Source organism: Penicillium manginii (assembly GCF_028828005.1).
Source record: "Penicillium manginii strain IBT 31320 chromosome Unknown utg000004l:1.0-7231830.0:1.0-7236170.0, whole genome shotgun sequence".
In the NCBI taxonomy this organism is placed as follows: Eukaryota; Fungi; Ascomycota; class Eurotiomycetes; order Eurotiales; family Aspergillaceae; genus Penicillium; species Penicillium manginii.
In genome coordinates, this window is record NW_026643105.1 from 2,353,510 (window position 1) to 2,376,978 (window position 23,469).

Here is a 23,469-nt window from a genome sequence, read left to right on the forward strand (position 1 = left end):
CTTGGTGGAGTAGTAGGATATTACTGGCGCCGTTGAGCCACCATTCGCCGGTATTCCTCCACAATATTCCTCCGCTCGGAAGCCAACTCTTCTCGTCGTCGTAAGCTGCCAACAGCATTGGGCACGTTGGCAACGTCGACCTTTGCACCGCCGCGTACTTTGAAGATCTCTCGGGGTTTCTTCAGTTCTGGCGGCGCCTGCGCAACCTCGAACGGGTTGGCTTTCCTCTCCTTGTCGCGCTTCATCAGCTTCGCCCATGGGTCGGGGTCATCATTGGGGACATCCCCAGTGTTGCCCGACTTCTTGTTCTTCTTTGGCACAGCTCCCTTCTTCTTAGCTTTACCACCCCGTCTCTCTAAGTCCCATTGCTTCATAATCTCAATCTGCTCTTCCATCGCCTCCTCGCGTTCCTCCTTCTCCTCTTGTTCCTTCTCCCGAATCTTAGCCTCATCCTCACGCCAACCAGCCTGCAATCTTCGCAGATGCTTTTCGTGCTTCGTCATCTTGTGATCGCGATCCTTGCGTTCACCAGCCTGAGTTTTGGTAATAGAAGCAAGAGGAAGCGCACGGTCAACGCGCGCCGAAAAATCCGACAGCTTCTCGCCGGGCAGAATCTTCGGCATCACCTGCTTGGCGTCCTTGCCCGCAGCTTCTTTCTGTTCGGACAGCGTTTTGGCGGGCTTTTTGTTCGATCCGTCCTTTTTGTCCGCATCTTCGCGCTTCCGCTTCTTATTATCCGCTTTGCTCTTCTTTTCGCCCGTCTCTAGTCCCGAGGGCGCTCGTCGGCCTGTGGTCCTGAACTGCATCAACTGGCGAAAAGCTCGGGGAGTGTCGTCCTCCGTGGCGCGCTTGCTGCGGGTATGTTCCAGTGATACGGCATTCTTCTTGCTGCCACCTTGCTGCTGCTTTTTCACTGGCTGCTTTTGTCCTGGCTTCTTGTCGTTCTGGGCCTTGGACTCTGGATTGCGCACGGGGAGTGCCTTTGCGATCACCGAAGGCGGGAGATCGAATTGTCTGGGCGGGGTTGGAAGGTTAGATAATCGTGGAATGAGTCCGATGGTGTTAAATATATAGCTTACGAGACATCTTTCTCACGTCTCTTGTGTTTGTGAGGCATGGTGTGTGTTGGGGTGTGGAGGGTTGGAGTTGTCCAGCGGAACTTTTTTTTCGGAGCAAACTTATCGGCCAATCGTCTTATCGCTGCTTCCGCCCGCCATTCCCTGATTCCTATCCTGTACCTTATCGCATAGGACATCTAGGAATAGGATAGTACTGGGACAAACAGAAGGCCACCATTCTTCTTAATCTCCTAGATTAGTCAAGGTTTTCTCATGACACTGGATAGTTACTAGGTAGCTGCACGCACGCAACAAGTACTTGACAAAATTGTTGCTGCTACCAACGGTAAAGGCACCTGAATTAAAAGAATCAAACTATCGATCCTGATATCCTTGAGGTAGCATAGCAAGTCTCATATGGCGCTGGGCAGTTGGTGGGTTTTAGACGGCTTCAAACGACTTTCAAATTTCCGTATATGTCTTCTGATGTCCTTGCAACTCTCGCCGACCACGCGTCGAAAGGTATAGACCTCAGATCTGACAAGATCGCACCTATCTAGTTGTCCGATGCAGCCTCTAAAAGGCCTCTTGGCCGTTATCTATTTTAAGGCCACATTGTTCTAAGAGTACCTAGGTAGTTGATGGCTTGTGTGTCTGTCTAAAACACAAAGTTATACCACCTTTTCGCACATGTCCCAGGGGTTTCGTGGCAGGGACGTCAGGGTTGAGGCACTCGAAATATTGCAGCGTCATATATTAGTATTCAGTGTCATAATCTACACAACGTATTGCCTTGATGACGAGGTTGACTACTAAAAAAGCTACTCCTTAAGACACTTTATGTAGATGAAGATAAACGATAAATTGAGGGCAACCCCCGAGAGATGCAGTAATAAAGCAAACGGGTATGCTACGCTAATAGAAACAATGCCTCCCTAAGACGCCATAGATAATGCCCTCGTAGATGTAAACGCCAGACAAACACCTCGCGTATGCAAAACAGGATAATGATAAAAAGAGGGTGGGAAGGTAAAAAGGGCTTCGCAGAAATCATTCGTCTTCGTCATCATAGATATCTTTCGTAGCAGCCCAGCCGCATTCCCAGCGCCGGCCCTCTGTCTCACCGCTATTTCGAAGCTCGCGAGCCTCGGGTCCTTCGCGCCAGCATCGGGCGCTGTAATCATCGCTCACGGAAATGAGCTCGCCGTCGTTGGTCCACGACACTGCCGTCACCTCCCTGTTGTGCCCTTCAACGAGGGGAGTGCCGGACTGGTGAATAGGGATGGTATCTTCCAGACGGCCAGACAAGCCAACCCCAGAGTTGGTACGGCGGAGGCCTGATCGGGTCGTAAACAACGACGTGCGGGTAGGGAGACCGTCGTCCGGGGTTTTGACAATAGGTTGTAGGAATCGTTCATCGGTTGGAAATAATATGGGACAATGGTCACTGCTGCCAGCCGCTAGCATTTCTGGGCGGTCGCCAGATGCTTTTCGAAGAGCGAGTTTGACATAAAATGAAGACACTTGGAGGCGAGGATGGCGGAGCCCGTAAAGAGGCCCCAGGCCTTCCTTGTCAGACCCCCCAGACCGTCGCGGGCGATTATTGTTTAAAGCAAGCTCGGGAGCATGCCCAAGCATAAGGTGGGAGGTCGAGTATGCATAGATCGTCCCGTCTCGGCACAGGGTGTAAAGTCGCGAGCCTTCGCCACTGAAGGCCATGGATGTGAGGCCGAATCTGCGGTACTTCATGTGGCTGTCGGGTTCTCGTGTGGTAGATAATGGAAGGACAGGTCGGCCACGGCGGTTGTGGTGTGCTGTTCGCAGATCCCACAGTCGAACGCTGGCACTAGCCTCAGATGCGGTGACAAATAGGTTTTCCTGGCCAGGAGGAAGGAATGCCAGGGAGGTGACCGTAATGTCTGAGCGGCCAAAGGGAGGAGCTTCGTTCTTATCCATGCTCGATTTTTGTGGGGTGCTATAGGCATGAGCACCGTGGATCGTGTTGAGAACATGGGGATAAGTCATCTTGCGCGGTGTGGTGTTGGTGGAGTTTTCGGTCTCGGTTTCTAGCGAGCATCTCACTTGCAGGGAAGGACGTTCAAAGCCTTTGCATCGGAGGTCCCAAATGTTGACGTTTCCATCCCGACTGCAAGTTGCAAGAACTTTGTTGTTGGAAGCCGGTTGAAATTGAATCCGCTTCACAGATGATACATGGTTCGATAAACAGTGGACAGGTCGTTGTGTGGTCATGTCAATGACCAAAGAAGTCTGGTCCCCAGAGGCCGTGGCCAGCAATGAATCGTCCGAAGAAAATTCAAGATCCATTATGGAGTTCATGTGAGGACGAAAACCGAGATACGCGCTGGAGAAACCCCGTTCGTCGTCCTTGGAGGAATCCAGCAGTCGAATGCCGCCTTCTTCATCACCAACTGCTACCAGAGAATTGGCTAAAGAGGAATGTTAGAAATCTCAATTGGCCAGAAACATGACAACGGAGTGACATACTATTACAAGAGGCACTGCAGAACGGAAGGGCCATAGAACCTTCGGAGGCTTGACTGGCGCATGAATGGCGGTCCTCGGGTCGCGAGTGGAAATCAGATGTGACATCTTGCCAGCCTGGAGATGATTGTTAGATGAATGATCCAATATTATCCCTAGTACAATAAACTAACCAGCTCCAGCAGTCGAACGAAGAGTGGTGCGGCTCGCCAGAGAACCCTGAACGGTACGCATAAACAACGAGCCGGACGTTTGCAAAGCTCGGGATCTACTTATTGGAGATACTGGTCGCCGTTTGGGAGGAATTGCTGGCGTTCGGTCAATGTAGCGGCCTCTAACAGTTGCGGGATCGATATCTCGGATGGTAGTCCGCTGCTCCACTTCGTCGCCCATCGGAGATCGCACACGGACTTTTTTCAATGGTGAAGATTGAATGGGCGAGGCGGCGGAGGAAAAAGAGTGCTTCCGTTTCCTACTCGGAGTGCGCATAAAATCCTCTGGCAAGCCATCGTAGGCGTTCCTGGTACTTCCAGGTTTAGACGATCTCGTAAATGCGGGACCGAGTCTGTTGACAGCAGGCGAGTTAAGGGCTCTCAAGGCCTGGCGGTTCGTTCTGACGGGGCTACCATTGCTTCCACTATTTAACAAGGAGCGTGGGGTGAAGAACCGACGAAAGGATCGAGGTGTGACTGTGGGCGGTTTTCTCTGTCGTCGCCCACCACCGGCTTCGGATGCGATAGAAGGCGGGGAGGATGGGATTTCCTGGGATGAGGGAGGGAAAATGGGCTCTGATCGGGGCGGCTCACGAAGACCAGAAACCAAATCCATGGTGTACACACGACAGAGGGAGGGAGAGGGAACCTCCGTGGTGGATTAGCATGAAGAAAAGATTTGTCCCAAGGGGGTAAGATGGGAGCGGGTCGTGTTGCGCGCAAAGACGTGACTTGGACGCGCGAGCGCGGCGTGGGGCGTGGTTCGGCCATTTTTGGTGTTCAGGCACCCACCTGGCTTGGCCTGACCTATACTAGTATGTATACTAGGTAGAGATGGGTGTATATCTGCCTATTTTTCTTGAGAAAAAAGATATTTTGGAAAATATGAGATTTATTCTTGTGAATGAGTAAAGTGAGGGATTTCCTATACCTAGGTAGATTCAAGAGTTTATGGTGGAGCAAGCATGCGAGTACAAAGAAATTTATAAGTTATAATAATAATATTACTAGTGGTAATAGGTAGTGGTATCAAACAGGCCTGGAGGACAATGAAATTTCAAGATACTCTAGGGTAGTAGTAGATTCAAGTCATCTACTAGGTATACTACCTTGGATACCTTAAGGTAGGAAAGGCTAGCTCCCGTGTTGAGATAAATACCTAACTACTAGTACTCCGTACCCTGCAGCAATTTCATTCTATGAACACTCTCAACACATTGGGCTTACCTTATATAGATCACTCCACCAGATAATACCTAGGTATATAGTACAACCTTAAGAGAGAGAAGGTATCTATCGCTCTTGCTCATTCCTCATACTGCTACTCCGTAGTAGTTCATCTTTCCCGTAAACAATGATGACTAACGAACAGCAAAGGCGGTCAGACCCAAACAGATCAGGCGGTGGATAATTCTGCCACGCATTTGACTGATTTTTTTTGTTCGGGAATTCTAGATTTCAACCCGTGCTCTCTACGGTTTTATTACCAACAATGGCGCCAATCAAGCGCAAGGGGAATGCCCCCGAAGAAACGGCTACCCGTCAGCCGCAAAAGCGCGCCAAGGTCGGAGCTGAGGATCGCAAGAATGAGCAGAAGCCCAAGGATACCACTGCGGCCCCGAAAGCTTCGGAGCTTTCTGTTCTCCGCGACGACGAGCCATCATTCCCTCGTGGTGGTGGCAGCGTTCTGACCCCGCTGGAGCGCAAGCAAATTCAGATTCAAGCCCACAAGGATGTTCTATTCGAACAGAAGGGTCCCAAAAAGCCAACTCGCGAATTCGATGATAACGACGACGATGAGGAGGAGGAGGATGTCGACATGGAAGACGCCGATGCTGCGACAAGCAAGAAGTCGCGCAAGAAGAAGGCCAAGGGAAAGAAGTCCGGTGATAAGGAAAAGAAATCGGAAGAGAAGGAAAGTGTTCGCATTGAACCTCTAACCTACAAGGTACGTTGAATTAAAAGATGCTCCAACAAAGCACCTGGCTAAAAACTCTATAGCGCATTGTCCCCGGCTCCATGATTCTCGGTCAAGTCTCAAGCATCAACGCCCACGATATCGGTCTCTCCCTGCCTAACAACCTCGTCGGTTATGTGCCTCTCACCTCTGTGTCCAAGGGACTTGAAGATCGGATTGAGAAGATGCTCAACGAAGAGGATGATGATGATGATGACTCCGAGGAAATCTCCTTTGATCTCAAGGACCACTTCTATATCGGTCAATACCTGCGAGCATACGTCGTTTCCACTGGTGCCGAAGCCACCGAGGCCGGTGGTCGCAACAAGAAGCACATCGAGTTGTCGATTGACCCAAGGCAGGCCAACTCCGGGCTCTCCAAGTCCGATTTGGTGAAGGAGACCGCTGTTCAAGCCTCCGTTATCAGTGTCGAAGACCATGGTTTGGTGATGGATCTGGGCATTGAGGGCTCCGACGCACGTGGTTTCATGTCCTCCAAGGAGATTGACTCCCACGTTACATACTCCGACATCAAGGAGGGCTCAGTATTCCTGTGTCTTGTCACCGGCCAAAATGCCAGTGGTAATGTCATCAAGCTCTCAGCCAATCTTGAACACTCTCTTAAGAAGTCACACTTCCTCGCCGCCGCTCCTACTATCAACTCTTATCTCCCCGGTGTTGCTGCTGAGATTCTCTTGACCGAGGTTACTGCCAATGGCATGATCGGAAAGATTATGGGCATGCTTGACACCACCGTCGACTTGGTGCAATCTGGTGTGACTGATGGCAAACTTGATTTGGAGCGCAAATTCAAGATCGGCGCCAAGATCAAGGGTCGTATTGTCTCAACTTTCCCCTCCGCCGAACCTTTCAAGATCGGCTTCTCCTTGCTGGACCACGTTCTCAAGCTGTCTACTGATACACACGGCCCTGGCTCTTCTGAAGATGCCCCTGCCATTTCTGCCATTATCCCAGAGACCACGGTAGTGAAGGTTGACCCTGGTATGGGTATCTACGTGGAGATGGGCGAATCCAAGAAAATTGGTTTCGTGCATATCTCAAGCCTCTCAGATGGCAAGGTTGAGTCTATCTCGGACGATTCCGGCCCCTTCAGGGTTGGATCTACCCACGAAGCCCGCATTGTCGGATACAACAAGATCGATAATCTCTACCTCCTCTCCTACGAGCAATCTGTGATCGAGCAGCCCTTTATCCGCCTTGAGGATGTTACTGTCGGTGCCATTGTCAAGGGCAAGGTCGAGAAGCTCCTGATTGGAGCTACTGGCATGGATGGCTTGATTGTTAGCCTAGCAGATGGCATCACTGGTCTTGTCCCCTCTATGCACTTTGCCGATTCCAAGCTCCAGTTCCCCGAGAAGAAGTTCCGCGAGGGACTGAAGATTTCCGCCCGGATCCTGTCCGTCAACTTGGAAAAGCGTCAAATCCGTTTGACCCTGAAGAAGAGCTTGCTGAACAGCGAGTCCGCAGTCTGGAAAGACTACAAGGGTATTGTGGGAGGTGCCCAGTCTCCTGGAACCATTGTCAGCCTGCAGAGCCACGGCGCTGTTGTTCAGTTCTACGGCGATGTTCGCGGTTTCCTTCCTGTGTCTGAGATGAGCGAGGCTTATATCAAAGACCCAGCCCAGCATTTCCGCCTCGGTCAGGTCGTCAATGTCCACGCTTTGAGCGTCGATGCTGCCCAGGGCAGACTTGCTGTTTCCTGCAAGGACCCCTCAACATTCACCGATAAGTATCGCAAGGCTTTCGAGGACATCCACCCCGGGCTGCTTGTCAGCGGAACTGTCTTCGAGAAGTCCAACGATGATCTTCTTCTCAAGCTGGACGAGTCCGGCCTGGTGGCTCGTCTCGATGTCCAGCACATCATTGATGGATCTCAATCCAAGCAAAACTCCACTCTCAGCAAGATTCGTGTCGGCCAAAAGCTGAACGACCTCTTGGTCCTCGACATCCAACGTGCTCACCGTCTCATTCGAGTTTCTAGCCGCGTCACCCTGAAGAAGGCTGTGAAGCAAAAGTCTCTCCCCGCCAAGTTCGAGGATGTGCAAGAGGGCAGCGCTGTTACTGGTTTCATCCGTAACATCACCCCCGATGGTTTGTTCGTTGAGTTCCTCGGTGGTCTTACTGGTCTCCTTCCCAAGCGTCTTATCGAAGAAACAAACCTGTCTCAGCCCCAATTCGGCGTGTCCAAGGGACAGGCCATTTCGGTCACAGTCAACTCGGTTGATATGGATTTGCAGCGCTTCATCCTGAGCCAGAAGGGCTCCGAGGCCACCGGCCCCAAGGAGAAGAAGGAGAAGACTTTTAATCAGACCGATGATCCCGTCGCCAACGCCGTCGATGACAACATCAAGACCATGTCTGACTTCACATTCGGTCGCGTTGTCCAGTGCAAAGTTGTCTCTATCAAGTCTACTCAAGTCAATGTGCAGCTTGCGGATAACATCCAAGGACGAATTGACGTGTCCGAGATCTTCGATAAGTGGGAAGACCTCAAGGACCGAAAGCAGCCCCTGCGTTTTTTCAAGGCCAAGCAGGTCATCTCTGCTAGAATCCTCGGCATCCACGATGCCCGCAGCCACAAGTTCCTGCCTATTTCCCACCGCACCGGCAAGTACCCTGTCTACGAGCTTTCTATGAAGCCCAGCTTCCTCAAGGCTACAAACCCCGCCCCGTTGAACTTCGAGCAGGTCCAGATTGGATCGTCTTGGATGGGTTTCGTAAACAACATCGCCGATGACTGCATCTGGATCAACCTGTCTCCCAGCGTGCGCGGTCGTCTGCGCTTCATGGATGCTTCGGATGATCTGTCTCTTCTTACCGACGTGGAGAAGAATTTCCCCATCGGATCTGCCTTGAAGGTCCAGGTCACTGCGGTCAATGCCGAAAAGGGTCACCTGGATCTGTCTGCCAAGCAAGGCTTTGATAAGCTCTCGTTCGGCGACGTCGCCCCTGGCATGATCCTTCCCGGCCGTGTCACCAAGATCACCGAGAAGCAGATCATCATGCAGCTCGGCGAGGCCCTCGTTGCAGCAGTCAACCTCATGGACATGGCTGATGACTACTCAAAGGCCAACCCCACTCTGTACCGCAAGAATGAGGTTCTCCGTGCCTACGTTGTTGCTGTTGACAAGGCTAACAAGAAGATCCACCTGTCTCTCCGCCCATCTAAGGTTCTGAGCTCCTCGCTGCCTGTACAGGATCGCGAGATCACCTCCCTCAAGGATATCAAGCAAAATGATGTCGTGCGCGGCTTCGTCAAGCGCGTCACCGATGCTGGTCTATTTGTGTCTGTTGGTCACGATGTGACTGCCTACGCCCGTGTTTCCGACCTGTCCGACTCGTATCTCAAGGAGTGGAAGGATTCTTTCCAGCAGGACCAGCTTGTCAAGGGCCGTGTTACCATGGTTGATGCGGCTCAGAACAAGCTGCAGATCAGTCTGAAGGAGTCCATCCTTGACCCCAACTACAAGGCTCCCGTCAAGTTGCAGGACCTCAAGGTTGGTCAGATTGTGACCGGTAAGATCCGTAAGGTTGAGGAGTTCGGTGCTTTCATTGTCGTCGACAAGTCTTCCAATGTCAGCGGTCTCTGCCACCGCAGCGAGATGGCTGACAAGCGCATCGAGGATGCTCGCAAGCTTTACGATGAGGGTGATGCTGTCAAGGCCAAGATCATCAAGATCGATCAAGCCTCGAAGAAGATCTCCTTCTCTCTCAAGGCTTCTCACTTCCAGGATGAGCAAGATGAGAGCGAGGATGAGGAGCTCACCGAGGGTATTGGTGGTGTTGAGCTGGAGGTCGACAGTGACGATGATGATGTCTCTATGGGAGGCGTCGATGTCGAGGAAGGTAGCGACGAGGAGGAGGAAGAGGAAGAGGAGGACAGTGACGACGAGGACGAGTCCACCAAGCCTTCCAAGGTTGGTGGTCTCGGTGCTAGTGGCTTCGACTGGAGTGGCAATGTCCAGGCCAAGGATGCGGCCGCCGACGTTGACAGCGATGACGAGGACTCCAAGAAGAAAAAGAAGAAGAGCCGCAAGCCCGAGATCCAGGTTGACCGCACTGGCGAGCTTGATGCTAACGGACCCCAAACTGTCGCCGACTACGAGCGTCTTCTCATGGGTGAGCCTGACTCTTCGCTGCTGTGGCTGCAATACATGGCGTTCCAGCTGGAGCTGGGCGAAGTCGAGAAGGCCCGCACTATCGCTGAACGTGCTCTACGCACCATCTCTATGAACCAGGACTCTGAGAAGCTGAACATCTGGATTGCCTTGCTGAACTTGGAGAACACCTACGGTAACGACGATACCCTTGAGGAAGTTTTCAACCGTGCGTGCCAGTACCAGGACCCGCAAGTCATTTACGACAAGATGGCCAGCATTTATATCAGTTCCGGCAAGAACGAGGTATGTTCTCTTCCAACCGCACTTTCTTCTATTATATGATAAAAAGATTTTGGTTTCTAACTATTTTTGACTACAGAAAGCGGATGATCTCTTCCGAACTGCGATGAAGAAGAAGATCTCGAACCAATCCCCATCCTTCTTCCTCAACTACGCCAGCTTCCTGTTCGACACTCTAGCCAACGCCGATCGCGGCCGCGGCCTTCTTTCGCGTGCGCTGCAGTCCCTCCCGACGCATACACACATCGAGACGACCTCCAAGTTTGCACAACTGGAATTCCGCTCAGCTAATGGTGACATTGAGCGTGGTCGCACAGTCTTCGAAGGACTTATCTCTTCATTCCCCAAGCGCATGGACCTGTGGAACGTGCTGCTGGATCTGGAGATTAAGAACGGCGATGCGGACCAGGTGCGCCGTCTCTTCGAGCGTGTACTTGGACTTTCGCACAAGAAGGGATCTGTCAGTGTGGACGCCAGCAAGAAGGTGAAGCCCAAGCAGGCCAAGTTCCTGTTCAAGAAGTGGCTCGCTTTTGAGGAGAAGCTTGTCGCGGACGGTGCGGACGAGAAGATGGTGGAGGAGATCAAGGCACGGGCCGCGGCCTATGTCAAGTCTCTGCAGGAGGAGTAAATTGTTTTCTTATCATGTTACTATTTCATTTTTTTCTCTTGATCATGTGTTAACCAACGGAAGAACAAAAGCAACGGGTCCACGATGATGATCGATCCGTGGGTGTTTGGGACCATTGCATTCGTTGTATATAAAGCGCTATCGAATTGATCTGCGGATATTTCCTATTTCACCTTTAAAAATCTTCGTAATGACTATGACTATGACTACCCCTCTAAACAGAGTTTCTGCAAGGCTCGCCAATATCTGCCGCATCGTTTAGCATAAGACGCAATGGGGCCTCCCGTTGGTCCGTTCAAGCCTACCATTGGGGAAGTCAACCTAAACCAATCACCGACCGCCTCTCTGCAACATGCCAACAGTTGCTGCACGCTGATTGACTCTTTTTTCCTTCGAGTTGACGAGGAAAGTGACCCGATACGTTTTCGACTGTTGAACACGGAAGTAGAGGGCGAGACTGGAAGAGTGAGTAATTTAAACCCCGGTAAAGATTTAACCATACTTAATAAGTTAATTCCCATGAGCCCTGCAGGTTCAGGGTCTCCCTCCACTTCCATCCTTTCCCTCTCAACCTACCCTACCCAATAATGGGGGTCTCATATGGACCACAGTCCATACAAGGAGAGTCTTCCGAATATCTTCTTAACCTTCCTTTTGAAGCCTATACCGATTCTCCAACCCTTCGTCTTGAAGATAAAATCGATGGAGTTCCCCGCGATCAACCACAAGTGGGGCCGTCAACATGGCGCAAGCTGACGAGTTGGATCTCCCGAAGCAACGTTCACTTATACTCCCTGCTACGTCAGGGACCAGACAAGTCCAAGTCCCCCTTTAAGGAAAAGGCGAAGCCGTGCCGCTCCTGCTGTTGGCGCTTGTTTCTGCGCACTTTGCTTGTCTTCTTCGTGATGCTGTGAGTGCTTTTTCTTTTCTTATTTTTGTTTTCTAACATCTACATTGATCCAATCCGGTCGGACCAAGCTCCAACCCCAGTCTTGTATTCTCTTCTTCCTGCAGAACGACCAGGCTAATCCATTCAAAAATATAGCGGCGTCATTCAATTCATCTCCCTCTCTTTCGGCATCGCTCTATCGTTCTTCCCGGACGAATATGACCGTGCCGCGAGTGCCTGGAAGCATGACAGCGCCGATCCCATCGACAACAACGCCTCGCACTGGCCAGCTGCCTCCCGCGACATCATCGCCGTAAACTGCCACTCGCACAACGACTACTGGCGCAAGATCCCGCTCTTCTCCGCCCTACAGGCCGGCTGCGTCAGCGTCGAGGCAGACGTCTGGCTCTTCGACGAAGAACTATACGTCGGCCACACGACCTCATCTCTATCATCGCGCCGGACCCTGCGCTCCTTATACATCGACCCCCCTAGTCGAGATCCTCAACCAGCAGAATCAGAATCAGAATCCGACCACGACCCAGCAGCGTCTCGCCCCTCCGCGCGGCGTCTTCGACTCAGACCCGCATCAATCGGTCGTGCTGCTAATCGACTTCAAAACAGACGGCGCGACGACTTGGCCCGCTGTAGCCGAGGAACTTGCCCCGCTTCGCGATCGAGGCTATCTCACTTACTTCAATGGCGATTCAATCGTACCGGGCCCCGTGACTGTCGTCGGAACAGGAAATGCGCCTTTCAACCTCGTCACGGCGAATTCCACATACCGCGATATCTTCTTCGACGCCCCGCTGGAAAAGCTGCTTGACGAGGATGAGGATGAGGATGGCAACGATACACGACCTTCCGAAACTGGATCTGGACAAGGACACACCGGCATGCCTGATACGCTGCGGGCAAATACGTTCAATGTGACGAATAGCTACTACGCCTCCGTTTCGTTTAAGAAGGCTGTCGGGTTTCCCTGGCCTTTCCACTTTACGCAGCGGCAGGTGCGGGTTATTCGGGAGCAGGTGCGGGTTGCGCATCGGCTTGGCTTGAAGGTACGGTACTGGTCTATTCCAGGGTGGCCGGTTAGTTTGCGGAATCATGTTTGGAGGATCCTTGTGCAGGAAGGGGTGGATATGCTTAATGTGGATGATTTGGTTACGGCTACGAAGGGTGATTGGAAGATTCCTGTCTTTGATTGGTGGGTTTGAGAGATATTCTGAGTCTTCAACTTATGGGTAGGGTTCCAAGGTTGGCATGGTTGATATGAGTGATGATATTTATGTTAGTTGTTCTTCGTGGGGTTTCTTTCTGGGCGTTGTGGGGGCGTTGGCTTTGGCTTTTTTATTGACATTTGAGATACCTTTTACTTCGTGCGATAGATTTTATGGCTGTTACGACTGGCACAGATAAAGAAAGAATTTCTTTTTCTTTGGTTGAATGATGGCGCTTGAATCAATGTTATTTCTGCAGCCAGGCTGTCCTTTTTTTTGGTGACTGTCATGTTATGATGCAGTATGCTAGAGTCCCAATAGTGTTTCATTTTTTTGCAGAGCCCTGCTGGAGGGTTGCTTCCGAACGACCAATTACATGCAAATAGGCTGAAAATGTTCAAAAAATAAAGAATACAGAATATCAAAGTGGGACGGAACCTGGGGTTCCAGAAGGTAGACAAGGCCCTAGGGCCCAGTGGGTATCATCAAGATTCAGATGCGCTGGGCGCACTTTGAAGATGCAAGGTTGACTGGACGCGTTGAAGGACCAGCCGCAACAGGCGGAAAGGAAGAGCGAGGAAGTAAAGTTGAGATTCCAAAAGGGAAGGCGAGTGCATCGAGGGGTTATAGGCAGAAGAGGGCCTCTTCGCCGAATTCTCGCACGATACTGCCTTCTTCACGGAGGAGGCCGCCAAGCCAATGCTTAGCCGTCTCGAAGTCCTTGGCGCCGAACTTCACAAGTACAAAGCCGGCACGGACACGGGCTGCCGTCCAGGTGACATCGCCCCTAGCGGTCGCCGAATCCTCGGGGGCAGAAGAGGTCGCTGATGATGACCAATTCCGGCTGCCGATGCGCGGCTGTGATGTGAATTGTTCGATGAGGAAAGAGCCGAGCTTGTCGAAGACTGGGCCAGACAGGATAAGAGTGCCCACAACACCGTGTGGTCTCGTTCGTTCTTGGATGATGTTCAATGGTAGAAGACCGGCCTGCGCCTGCGGTGGAACGTCCCCACCGTCAGGGTGAGGATTTAATCCGTGGCTTGAGTCTTCATTTTCATCGTCCGACTCATCTGTGGCAAGTTCATCTTCCTGTTCATCGTCCAGGATGACAGAATCACGAAGAAGAAGCCGGCTCTTCCCCGTCTTCTCATCGGCAGCCCAAACTTCATTTCGGCCCTTCCAGAAGCGGAAGTTCCAGTTCTCACCACGCGAGGTCCGGCCCTGCGTGACCCAATCCAGAACACAGAGACTGCTACGCTGATCACCCCGGGCCGCGGCGTCGACTGTGAATGTTTGCACTTGGGCGTAGCGACTATTTTGGTAGGGGACGGAGGGATCCGGCAGATAGCAGAGAGCGGATTGGCGGCCAATTCGGACGTCGAGTGATTGTTGACTCATATCAGAGAGATGGTCGTTAGCGGGCATCTTCTTGCGGTGACCCTTGATCACACTGACGCCGTTGTCTTCGGTCTTGAAGATCTTGGTGCTTCCTTGTGGTGTCGTTACTACCATTCGTGTCCTGGGTTCGAGTTTGATAGAGACCTCGATGTGGTCTCCGGGAAGTAGACCACCGCCATAGGTGAGGAGATAGAGATGGACTGGTCTTGATGGGCATGAATCGGAAAGTGCAGCGGGATCAGGCGTGGGAACGAAGCCTGGTGCGCGCGGAACAAGTTTCAATGGGTATTTATAGGTGAGGGTGGTGAGAGTGGGATTGTTCGGTGGGAGGAGAGAGGACGACATTGCCCTGCCCCGGCTTCGCAATGGAAGACTCAAAGGGCGAGCGGATGGGCATTGCTGGTTGTCGCATGGTGGCGTAGATGTGAGGTTCTCTTTTTTTTAGGTGGAAGGCGGAGAGAAGAGGGAAAGGGCAGAGGTTATGATGAAAGCGGTGGAGGGAAGTAGAGCGGAGAGTGGGGGAAGATGACGGGCTTTATCAGGGAGAGATGAAGAATGAGCCAAGCTTGTGTATGCATGCAATGGTGGTGATATTCAGTAAGGCGTAATATCGGCAGGCTGCAGCATGATGTCTTTTACAGGAGAGTATTTTTTTCTTTACCCCGGAATCTTGGGTGTGAGTGGTATATAAAATTAGTTGAGGGGGGGCGATGATGCCATTCAATTAGTCAATGGCCACGACCACCTTGCGAATGGACCGGCTACCCATGGACTAGATGCGACTATGTGTCAAGCGGGGGCGGCTTGACCCCATGTGCTGTTACGCTGAGCCCCGTGAGACCCAAACCAAATGGACAAAGTGGAAAAAGTGGACGAAGTGGATTGAAGAGGAGACCAAAGGGGAATCTATGACAAAGAACAACTCGACCGAGGAACATCACAGGTTCAAACGTGACTTCCTAAGAGTCCGGACGGGGCCTGGGCGGGTCTTGGCGCTCACCACATGACCGATCGCCGGTATTTATTGTATTCTACTGTATTCTATTCCACTCAACTCCTTGGCTACCTCCTACCCCGTAGTATGTATTGCAGTCTCATCCGCCAAGACTGTCCGCTCCTAACAGGGATCTTCAGAAGTTGCACGGAGAGTACATGACCTATCCCGTGGCAGTGCTAGGCACCTGCATCGGCTATTTTTCCTCACATTGTACCCGTACGGAGTGAGGTGAACAACAGGTGGAGTGGGATGCGAGGTGCACGCTTAGCGGATGATCGCTGTGACTCGGTTACTAGTGTTTCTGAGAGGTCCACGATCCTTCTTTGGAGGACTCTGACTTTCTAAATATTCTACAGAGTAGTACTGTACTCCGTAGGCAATAACCATAATAACCCCCTAGATACTGCTTTGAGCTCGTGCATCAAGGAACATAATGGCAAAACGCCATCTGACGGCAGCAACTACACTATACAGTATAGTATACTTACAAGGTCCTCCGCCACAATTTGCCCCAACTTTGTTGAGCGCGTAGTTACGAAGAAAGTCCTCGTGACGCCAATTTGCAGAATGAGAAATAGAAAAACACCTCAAGGGGAAGAAAAAAGAGACTAACAAATAATTATCCCATGATCGTGGACCGTCGAAGACAAAGAAGGAAACACTTCGCCAAATACCCCATTCTCTGTATCCGTATGGAAGTCTGTCATCAGTCTGATCTGCAAATTGTTGTCTCGCATTCATATGGATATACGTTTTCCCCTTTCCTTAGGATACTAATACCATTATGAAAGTGCAGGTTGGTCCAGCTTGATGCTCGCATTAAACGGGCCTATATCTCTTTGGCTTACGCTGAGTTGTTAACTCAATGTATGGACGATGCTTTTCAAACTGTAATCATGGCAGAAAACTCAATCACTCCGTACTGCCGGATGATCTGATCGCTCTGGGGTAATCGACAGTTTGGCCTGAGGTTCGTGGTGTCGAGGCATTAAGGCACTAAGGCATGAATGCACGAGTCAGGCAGAAATCAGGCAGAAATCGCAAACGCGACTCCGTAAACTTTACGCTTCCTTGGGACCCCCGCCCTCCGATCCATCGGCCTTCCCATTTCTCCCAAGGAACAGTTCGACATTCGACTGGTTGTGCATTGAGTTACGATACTCTGCATCAAAGCCGCCTGCTCGGTCTACAACCACCTCGTCGATTCGCCGAAATCGTATTTACTGCCGTCGCACGGCGCGTTTCACGGAGCGCGTTTGACCTGGCGTCCGAATCTCCCAATCCCCGTCTTTGCTCAATAGTTAGGGCCGACAGGCGCGACGCTCTCGTTATTCCAGTCGCCAGATCCCCAATCACACAATTCCTATCGTCATGGAGCTGGACAACTCAAGTACCCCAGCGGGCACCCCCGGCGAGGACAGACGCAAGTCGGGTCGCATGACGCGCCGGCCCGACACATTTTCACAAAGCACACATTCTGCTCTCGAAACGAACGCTGGCGGGAAACGTAAACGCGGAGATGTACTGGAACCTGGCGGCGATGATGATATGTCCGACTCGGAAAGTGACGAGTCGAGCGAAGATGACGCTGCGGACGAGGAGGAACTGAAGGCCAAGAAACGTGCAGCTAGCAAAGCTCGATCAAAGAAGCCCGCGGCGAAGAAGGGTTCACGTGCTGCAAAGAAGCCCAAGGTTGTTGGTAATGGACTGGGGAAACAACTCGCTTTCAGGCCTGCCCTCAATGGCCGTCTACCAGCTTCGCGCCCCCGCATGCCCAAGGTCCGACCTAGTTTGGCCGCAGGTGAACATGGATTATATGGTATGTTTCCCAAATTGATCGAGATGAGTTTCTTTCTAATGGCATGGAAACAGCGGAGATCTTCGGAAAGAGTAATAATGCAGATACCGCTGCTGCGCAGTGGCTAAGCCTGTACCAACGTGATGCCTGGGGAGCTATGCGAGACCTGATCAACTTCCTTATCCGCTGCACAGGAGCCACTATGGAGCTCACAAAAGAGGAGGTGGACGATGTGGACAATGCACCCAACCAAATCTCCAGCCTACAAAATGAATATCAAGCGCAAGGTGTCACCGACTATCCCCTCATTTCCCAAGAAAAGAAATTCAAGGCATTTCAACTCGTCCTCGAAGAATTTATCGGCGCACTCATCCAAACGTTCCACCATTCTTCGGTCCTTTACACCGATGCAGCCCTGCTTGAAAATATCCAGATTTGGATGTCTTCCATGTCAACATCTAACTTCAGACCTTTCCGGCATACCGCGACTGTTATGGCCCTGTCTGTCATAACTGCACTGTGTGAGATTACACAAGAAGTCACAGCCACTGTCACAACATCTCGCAAACAACTTGAGAGTGAGAAGAAAAAGAAGACCGTTAATAAGGGCCGCGTCGAGGCAATTCAGACGGCTGTTACAGAAGGCGAACAAAAGGTGGAACAACTCAATGAGTTCATTCAAGATGGATTTGATACTGTCTTTGTTCATCGCCATCGTGATGTTGACGGCAATGTCAGAGCCGAATGCATGCTGGCTTTGGGTCGATGGATTCGTTCATATCGGGAAATGTTCCTTGATGCCCAGTCCTTGCGTTATCTTGGCTGGGCTATTTCCGATACCGTTGCTCACGCCCGACTAGTTGCCTTGACCCAACTATTGCCATTATACGAGAGTCGAGACAACATCGGTGCCTTGAACTCCTTCACTGAACGCTTCCGTCAGCGTGTTGTGGAAATTGCCGTCCAGGATGCGGATTTAAACGTCCGTGTGGCTGCGATTGAACTTTTAAATCACTTGCGAGACGGCGGCTTCCTGGAACCCGCCGACGTCGACGCTATCGGCCGATTAGTGCTTGATCTTGATCCTCGGATTAGAAAGGCAGCCGGTGGATTCTTTGTTGCTAATGTTCAGGATGCGTTTGACTCTATGGTGGAGGAAGTCGGGGATGAGATTAACGAGATCTTCGCCGATGATGATGAGGACGACTTTGATTCGCCAAAGCGCTCTTGGATCAAATTCAAGTGTCTTGTGGATATGTTCCAAGCCTATGATGTACAAGAAGATGAGGACTCTGATATGATTGCCAGTACACGCGATGTACTGTCCGGGGCCCCTGCTGCTACTCGCTTTGTTCTCGCAACAGAAGCCATCTATCCCCATATGGAAGAACTCTCCCAATGGCAGTCATTGGCCGGCTTCCTCCTTTACGATCACTCACAAATCGCCGATGATCCAGCCGAGGATGACACCACTGGGATTGTTCGCAAGCTCTACAGGATCCAAGAAGGCCAAGAGGCAATTCTTCTGGAGGTTCTGTGTGCGGCAGTGAAGCTTCGAGTACTTGACGTCGCCAAGTCAGACATTGACAAACGCGGACGGAAGGTCAAGGCACTGACTGCGAAGATCCCTGAACTTCAGGAGGAGATTTCTCACAACCTGGCTCAAACCATCCCTCAGCTTCTTAATAAGTTTGGTTCAGCCCCCGAGGCTGCATCTGTTGTTCTTCGACTGGAACACCTGGTGGATTTGAACTCGATTCAAGACATGCAAAAAGATGCGACGGCTTACACCTCTTTACTCAACGACATCAATAAGCAATTCCTGACTCACTCTGATCAAGATGTTCTGGCTGAGGCTAGTGTCGCTTTCTTGCACGCCAAGAGCTCCGATGAAATGCGAGAGGTTCTTGAGGGCAAAATTCAGGAGTTGTGGGAAGACATGGTCGATACCCTGGGTGCTTTGTCTCGCAAAAAAGAAGTTCAGGCAGGCGCCTCAATTTCCGATCCAACCCTTACCGACCTCACCAATACCATTACACGCATCTCCAAACTCTCCGCCATCATGGACTGCTCGACAATCCTGGAGACAGTACCAACCTCTCGCTCAAAATCCAAGAAGGACCAAGGGGAGGCACCATTCAACATACTCATCAATTTGGCTCAGCGTGCCCTCCTACCTGAAGAGGATGATGAAGACACTGCTCGCGCAGAGGCCGAACTTGTGACGAACAGTATCCGGACTCTGCTCTTCTATTTCATGTGGAAGGTGCAAGCCTTGTCTACAGCCCTGAGCGAAGGAAAAGCCACTTTCAGTACCTCATATTTCGAAGCGCTCACCAAAAGCCGCGAAACATTTTCATCGACGCTCCTGGATATCATGAAGGGGCTGACCGGCCTCGACGACTTACGATTCACCGCCACGACGACATTCCTGGACCTTCAAACGCTATTCAGTACCCTCCGCAACGCCGGTCAGGGCATTGGCAACGACGAGGATGTAATTTTCCAGGCGCAAAGTCTTGTCCACGAAGTCCCCTCCGACGCCCAAGCCCTCATTGCCAAAATCCACGGCACAGCCGAGCGAATCTTCGCCAAGACAGCCAAATACGACCGCGAACCTGCGGAAGACGATGCCCCCGCATCCGAAGATGAGCCCGAGGATGACGACGAGGAGAACGAGGAAGAAGACGAGGCCGTTATCATGGAACGACTTCGCAGCAGCATCGTCGCTGAGCAGCGCCTCTGCGAACTGACCGGCAAGCTTGTCCTCGCTATCATCGGCCGCGTGGTCGATGCATCCGGCACAAAGCGTGGGTCTCTGAAGAAGCGTCTCCTACGCAACAAGACTTCCCTCGGCCAAAACTACCGTGAAGTCCTCTCCTACCTCGAAGAACGCAAACCCCGCAGTGCCCCTCGCAACAAGGGCAAACAGCCCGTGAGAAGCGCGCAAGCGGGCGAGAAAACAGCCACGCCTGTCAAGAACGTCAAATCAGCCGAGCGCGTCGATGACAATGAAGAGGAGGAGGAAGAGCAGGAAGAGCAGGAAGGTGACCACGATGATCCGATCGAAGAGGATGACGAGGAGGATCTGCGGGCGCGTGAGCTTGTCGAGGACGAGATCGTCGACGATGACAATGAAGATTTGAATCGTGGGCCCGATCCCGATGAAGATGAAATAATGGGTGACTGATTGCTTTCTTGTGTGATATCTGTGAGCTGATGTGTGATTTTGTGGCTTTGCTCATTTCAGCCTTTGATCGTGTTTCCTAATTTCCTTACTTCTGATGTCTAAATTATCTATTCCTTTTTTTCCCCATCTCATTCTTATTCAGAATCTACTGTTAATTGATTCTGATTGGTTCGTCATTCTCTTTGATCATGCGCACGTTCCCTCGTGCAGTGGAAGAAGACCATGTAGAAGCTAGGAAACAATTCTATGCTACCATGGACAAAATCTCCAGCACTTGGGCCTTGGTAGTCAGAGGGAAAGGGTTCGTCTTTGCCCAGGGATCATGGAGTGTATTCTCGGCAAGCTTGTCGAACTTTTCCCGGCTCACATTCACCTCCCGAAGAGACCGCGGCATGCCCAATTCTCGGATAATTAAATCCAAGACATCTCCCAGGTCCGGGTTCAAAGTTCCATGAGCTTGCAGAAGCTCGCTGACCTTTTGTTCTCGACAAAGAATTTCTAAGCATTCTTCCTGTTGCTTCAGATTGACTTTATGGGCCGCATTGAACTTGCATACTGCTGGAAGTAGTACGCAGCTAGTCTCACCGTGGCCGACACCGAGTGGACCTAGTTGATATCCAATGGCATGACTTGCTCCAAGAGGAATACCGCTGCGCATGGCAGAAACAGCATGAACTATACCCTGTTGACAAAGGGATCGAGCCTCAGCATTCTCGGGCTCATGCTTGCATGTAAGCAGGCCAGGAAGTAAAATCTCCAAGCCTATCTTGGCGGTCCGATTTCCAGCATCAGTCCTATGTAATGAGCATATTGCTTCGATACAGTGATCGAGAGATCTGACCCCAGAGCCTATCCAGAGTGAAGAAGGGGTCGTTTTGCATAGATTCGGATCTTGAATGATTAGATCTGCTTCTACTCCCGGCTCGAAAAGTTGTTTGATGCCAGAGGCTGAGAAAGTTGCTCCCGCGATATGTTGGAATTCACCACCCGAGAGTGTGGTTGGGATGTGTATCAAGCGGATAGTAGCCTCAATGACCGTTTGGGGTCTTCTTGGGTTGACTTTTTTTTGTCTCCCCATAGCGTGTCCACTTGATCCTCCGTGGAGGCTGAGTTGGCCAGGAAAAACCTAATCAACTTTCCGGCATCTGTGACACTTCCACCACCTAGGGTAACCAGACAATCAATGCCTCCTACCTTGCGTATTTCATGAAGAGCGTCAAGGACATCCTGCACAGGGGTGTGGGGGCCGATGCCGATGAAGTTGCCCTTGACTCGCTCTTGTGTACCAAGTGCTTCCTGGAGTCGTTGCAATGCCAGGGTCTTTTCTGACAGCGCGGGAGCTGATAGGATAAAGATTTTCTTGGAGCCTGAATTCTCGACATAGGCAGCTCACACATTTGCAAAATCGTGACCATGACCAAGCAACGGTAGCTCTTAGTCCAGAAAGGCTCATTCAAATACAAAGTCAAGCTTAGTGTCCATAGCTCTGGATAGCGTGTTGTATTTAGGGCTCAAGGTGCCAAACAATGCTCTCTGAAAGAAGGCACTCTCATAGCGAGGTAGGGCGTGTGAGAAGCTCAAGGAAAGACGGGAAGCGGCGTACATATTTTCATAGTTGTTCTATCTTAGGTGAGAGGTACACATACAATTATAATAAAGTAGTGGATTGGTAATCAACCTAATTTGTGTTCCCGATTGTTATTATATCATCAATTCTTGTTAGGACACAAGCCGATTCGGGATCGGAAGGGAAACCCGGGTCGCTCGGTGGTAGATTACGTTAATATGTCTCCGGTTCGAGCAATTAGTCACCATATTCGGGTTCTTACAGCTACGTAACATGGAAAACTCTCCGTTCGGTGCAATTATTGGAAATAGTCTTAAATGGAAGCTTGAAAGAATCGCTATAAGACGCCTAATCTATCGGCACCAAGTTTCTAACCCTATCTAATCACCACACGATCTCTTGTTGATCCTTCCAGTCTGCCATCCGCAAATGTCTAGCCACAGCCAGAGACTCGGTGTTTTCCCTGCTTCCGGAGGTATCGGGGGTAGCACCGTCAAGCATCTGCTCCCTCGTCTCCCTGCTCGAGACCTCGTCTTTATCGCCCGAAATCCTGCCAAATTAGACTTTGCGTCTGCTGCCGGTGCTACCGTCCGCAAGGCGGACTATGACGATAATGAGACTTTAGCACATGCTTTTGAAGGCATTGAAACATTGTTCCTGATCTCGTACGCTTCAGTTGAAGTGGAGCACCGAGCGGAGGTGAGTTTTTGATTAGTATGTCACGATGATGATCAGTGGTCGCTGATCATAAATATTTATAGCGTCACCGAACTGCAATTGACTATGCCCTTAAGAGTGGCGTTAAGTACATTTTCTATGGGTCGCTGGGACTTGCTGGCCGCGAAGACAGTAAAGAGACTGTGGCGCATGTTATGAAGCCTCACTTGAGCACTGAGAAGTACCTCGAAGAGTGTATCCACCTATACCCCGGCTTTAACTATACTGTCGTACGCGAAGGCCTTTACTCCGAGTCCTATGATCTTTACACCGCATTTTTCGACCCTCAAAACCCCGTCGATGAGATCAAGATCGCTCACGATGGTTCTGGTCCCGGAATTGCTTGGGTAAAGCGTGAAGAACTTGGAGAGGGCACTGCTGAGCTTCTGAGAATCTTCGTCCAAGATCCGAAAGGATTCAAATACCGTAACAAGACGGTTCTCCTTTCTGGCACTAAGATTTTGAGTCTTCAGGAGACGGTGGACATTCTTGCCAAGATCGCGAAGAAGCCCGTGAAGATTCGTCAGGTCTCGGATGAAGAGTTCGGCCAGCAACCTAAGGTCGGACCAAACTTCACCTATCGTGGAGTTGATTACGGCACAGTTTGGGCAACGGCCTTTGAAGCCTTTCGACGAGGAGAGGCTAGTTACGCATCCCCGTTGCTGCGTGAGCTGCTAGGCCGCGAACCCGAAGACTTCGAAACTACCATCTCGCGAAAGGATACTTTCACGCTGTAGGGGTTTTGATGAGACCGAATTCAGCACTGGTCATTGCGTCGTTATCAAAAGTTCTCGCAACATATTTTGCAATTCATTTCAGCTACAAGATACTAGAAATGGAATAGTGCCCAAGGAAAATACATTTCCACCGCTACAAATTATAAACACCACTTTGTTTTTCGCGATAAGCCTTAGA

At 51.1% G+C, this 23,469-nt stretch overlaps 8 protein-coding genes across 8 annotated transcripts; 4 read left to right on the forward strand and 4 right to left on the reverse strand.

The window, feature by feature from the left end:
* Positions 1–20: 20 nt before the first annotated feature.
* N7533_004605 (uncharacterized protein) lies at positions 21–1,117 on the reverse strand (the record flags this gene model as incomplete). The annotated part of the gene is made up of 2 exons (XM_057101255.1): positions 21–1,014; positions 1,080–1,117. 2 exons carry the CDS (start codon positions 1,115–1,117, stop codon positions 21–23), a joined length of 1,032 nt encoding a protein of 343 aa, XP_056960885.1.
* A 991-nt stretch (positions 1,118–2,108) lies between these two features.
* N7533_004606 (WD40 repeat domain-containing protein) lies at positions 2,109–4,388 on the reverse strand (the record flags this gene model as incomplete). The annotated part of the gene is made up of 3 exons (XM_057101256.1): positions 2,109–3,505; positions 3,564–3,677; positions 3,734–4,388. 3 exons carry the CDS (start codon positions 4,386–4,388, stop codon positions 2,109–2,111), a joined length of 2,166 nt encoding a protein of 721 aa, XP_056960886.1.
* Positions 4,389–5,264: 876 nt separating this feature from the next.
* Positions 5,265–10,778, forward strand: N7533_004607 (putative rRNA biogenesis protein RRP5; the record flags this gene model as incomplete). The annotated part of the gene is made up of 3 exons (XM_057101257.1): positions 5,265–5,720; positions 5,774–10,153; positions 10,230–10,778. The coding sequence occupies 3 exons, from the start codon at positions 5,265–5,267 to the stop codon at positions 10,776–10,778; spliced, it is 5,385 nt and encodes a 1,794-aa protein (XP_056960887.1).
* Positions 10,779–11,683: 905 nt separating this feature from the next.
* On the forward strand, positions 11,684–12,884 carry N7533_004608 (uncharacterized protein; the record flags this gene model as incomplete). The annotated part of the gene is made up of 3 exons (XM_057101258.1): positions 11,684–11,688; positions 11,824–12,236; positions 12,292–12,884. 3 exons carry the CDS (start codon positions 11,684–11,686, stop codon positions 12,882–12,884), a joined length of 1,011 nt encoding a protein of 336 aa, XP_056960888.1.
* A 627-nt stretch (positions 12,885–13,511) lies between these two features.
* Positions 13,512–14,630, reverse strand: N7533_004609 (urease accessory protein UreD; the record flags this gene model as incomplete). Its single annotated transcript, XM_057101259.1, has 1 exon — positions 13,512–14,630. One exon carries the CDS (start codon positions 14,628–14,630, stop codon positions 13,512–13,514), a length of 1,119 nt encoding a protein of 372 aa, XP_056960889.1.
* Positions 14,631–16,653: 2,023 nt separating this feature from the next.
* Positions 16,654–20,270, forward strand: N7533_004610 (cohesin subunit IRR1; the record flags this gene model as incomplete). Its single annotated transcript, XM_057101260.1, has 2 exons — positions 16,654–17,101; positions 17,155–20,270. 2 exons carry the CDS (start codon positions 16,654–16,656, stop codon positions 20,268–20,270), a joined length of 3,564 nt encoding a protein of 1,187 aa, XP_056960890.1.
* A 244-nt stretch (positions 20,271–20,514) lies between these two features.
* N7533_004611 (uncharacterized protein) lies at positions 20,515–21,348 on the reverse strand (the record flags this gene model as incomplete). Its single annotated transcript, XM_057101261.1, has 1 exon — positions 20,515–21,348. One exon carries the CDS (start codon positions 21,346–21,348, stop codon positions 20,515–20,517), a length of 834 nt encoding a protein of 277 aa, XP_056960891.1.
* Positions 21,349–22,266: 918 nt separating this feature from the next.
* On the forward strand, positions 22,267–23,291 carry N7533_004612 (uncharacterized protein; the record flags this gene model as incomplete). The annotated part of the gene is made up of 2 exons (XM_057101262.1): positions 22,267–22,536; positions 22,599–23,291. The coding sequence occupies 2 exons, from the start codon at positions 22,267–22,269 to the stop codon at positions 23,289–23,291; spliced, it is 963 nt and encodes a 320-aa protein (XP_056960892.1).
* Between the last annotated feature and the right edge of the window lie 178 nt (positions 23,292–23,469).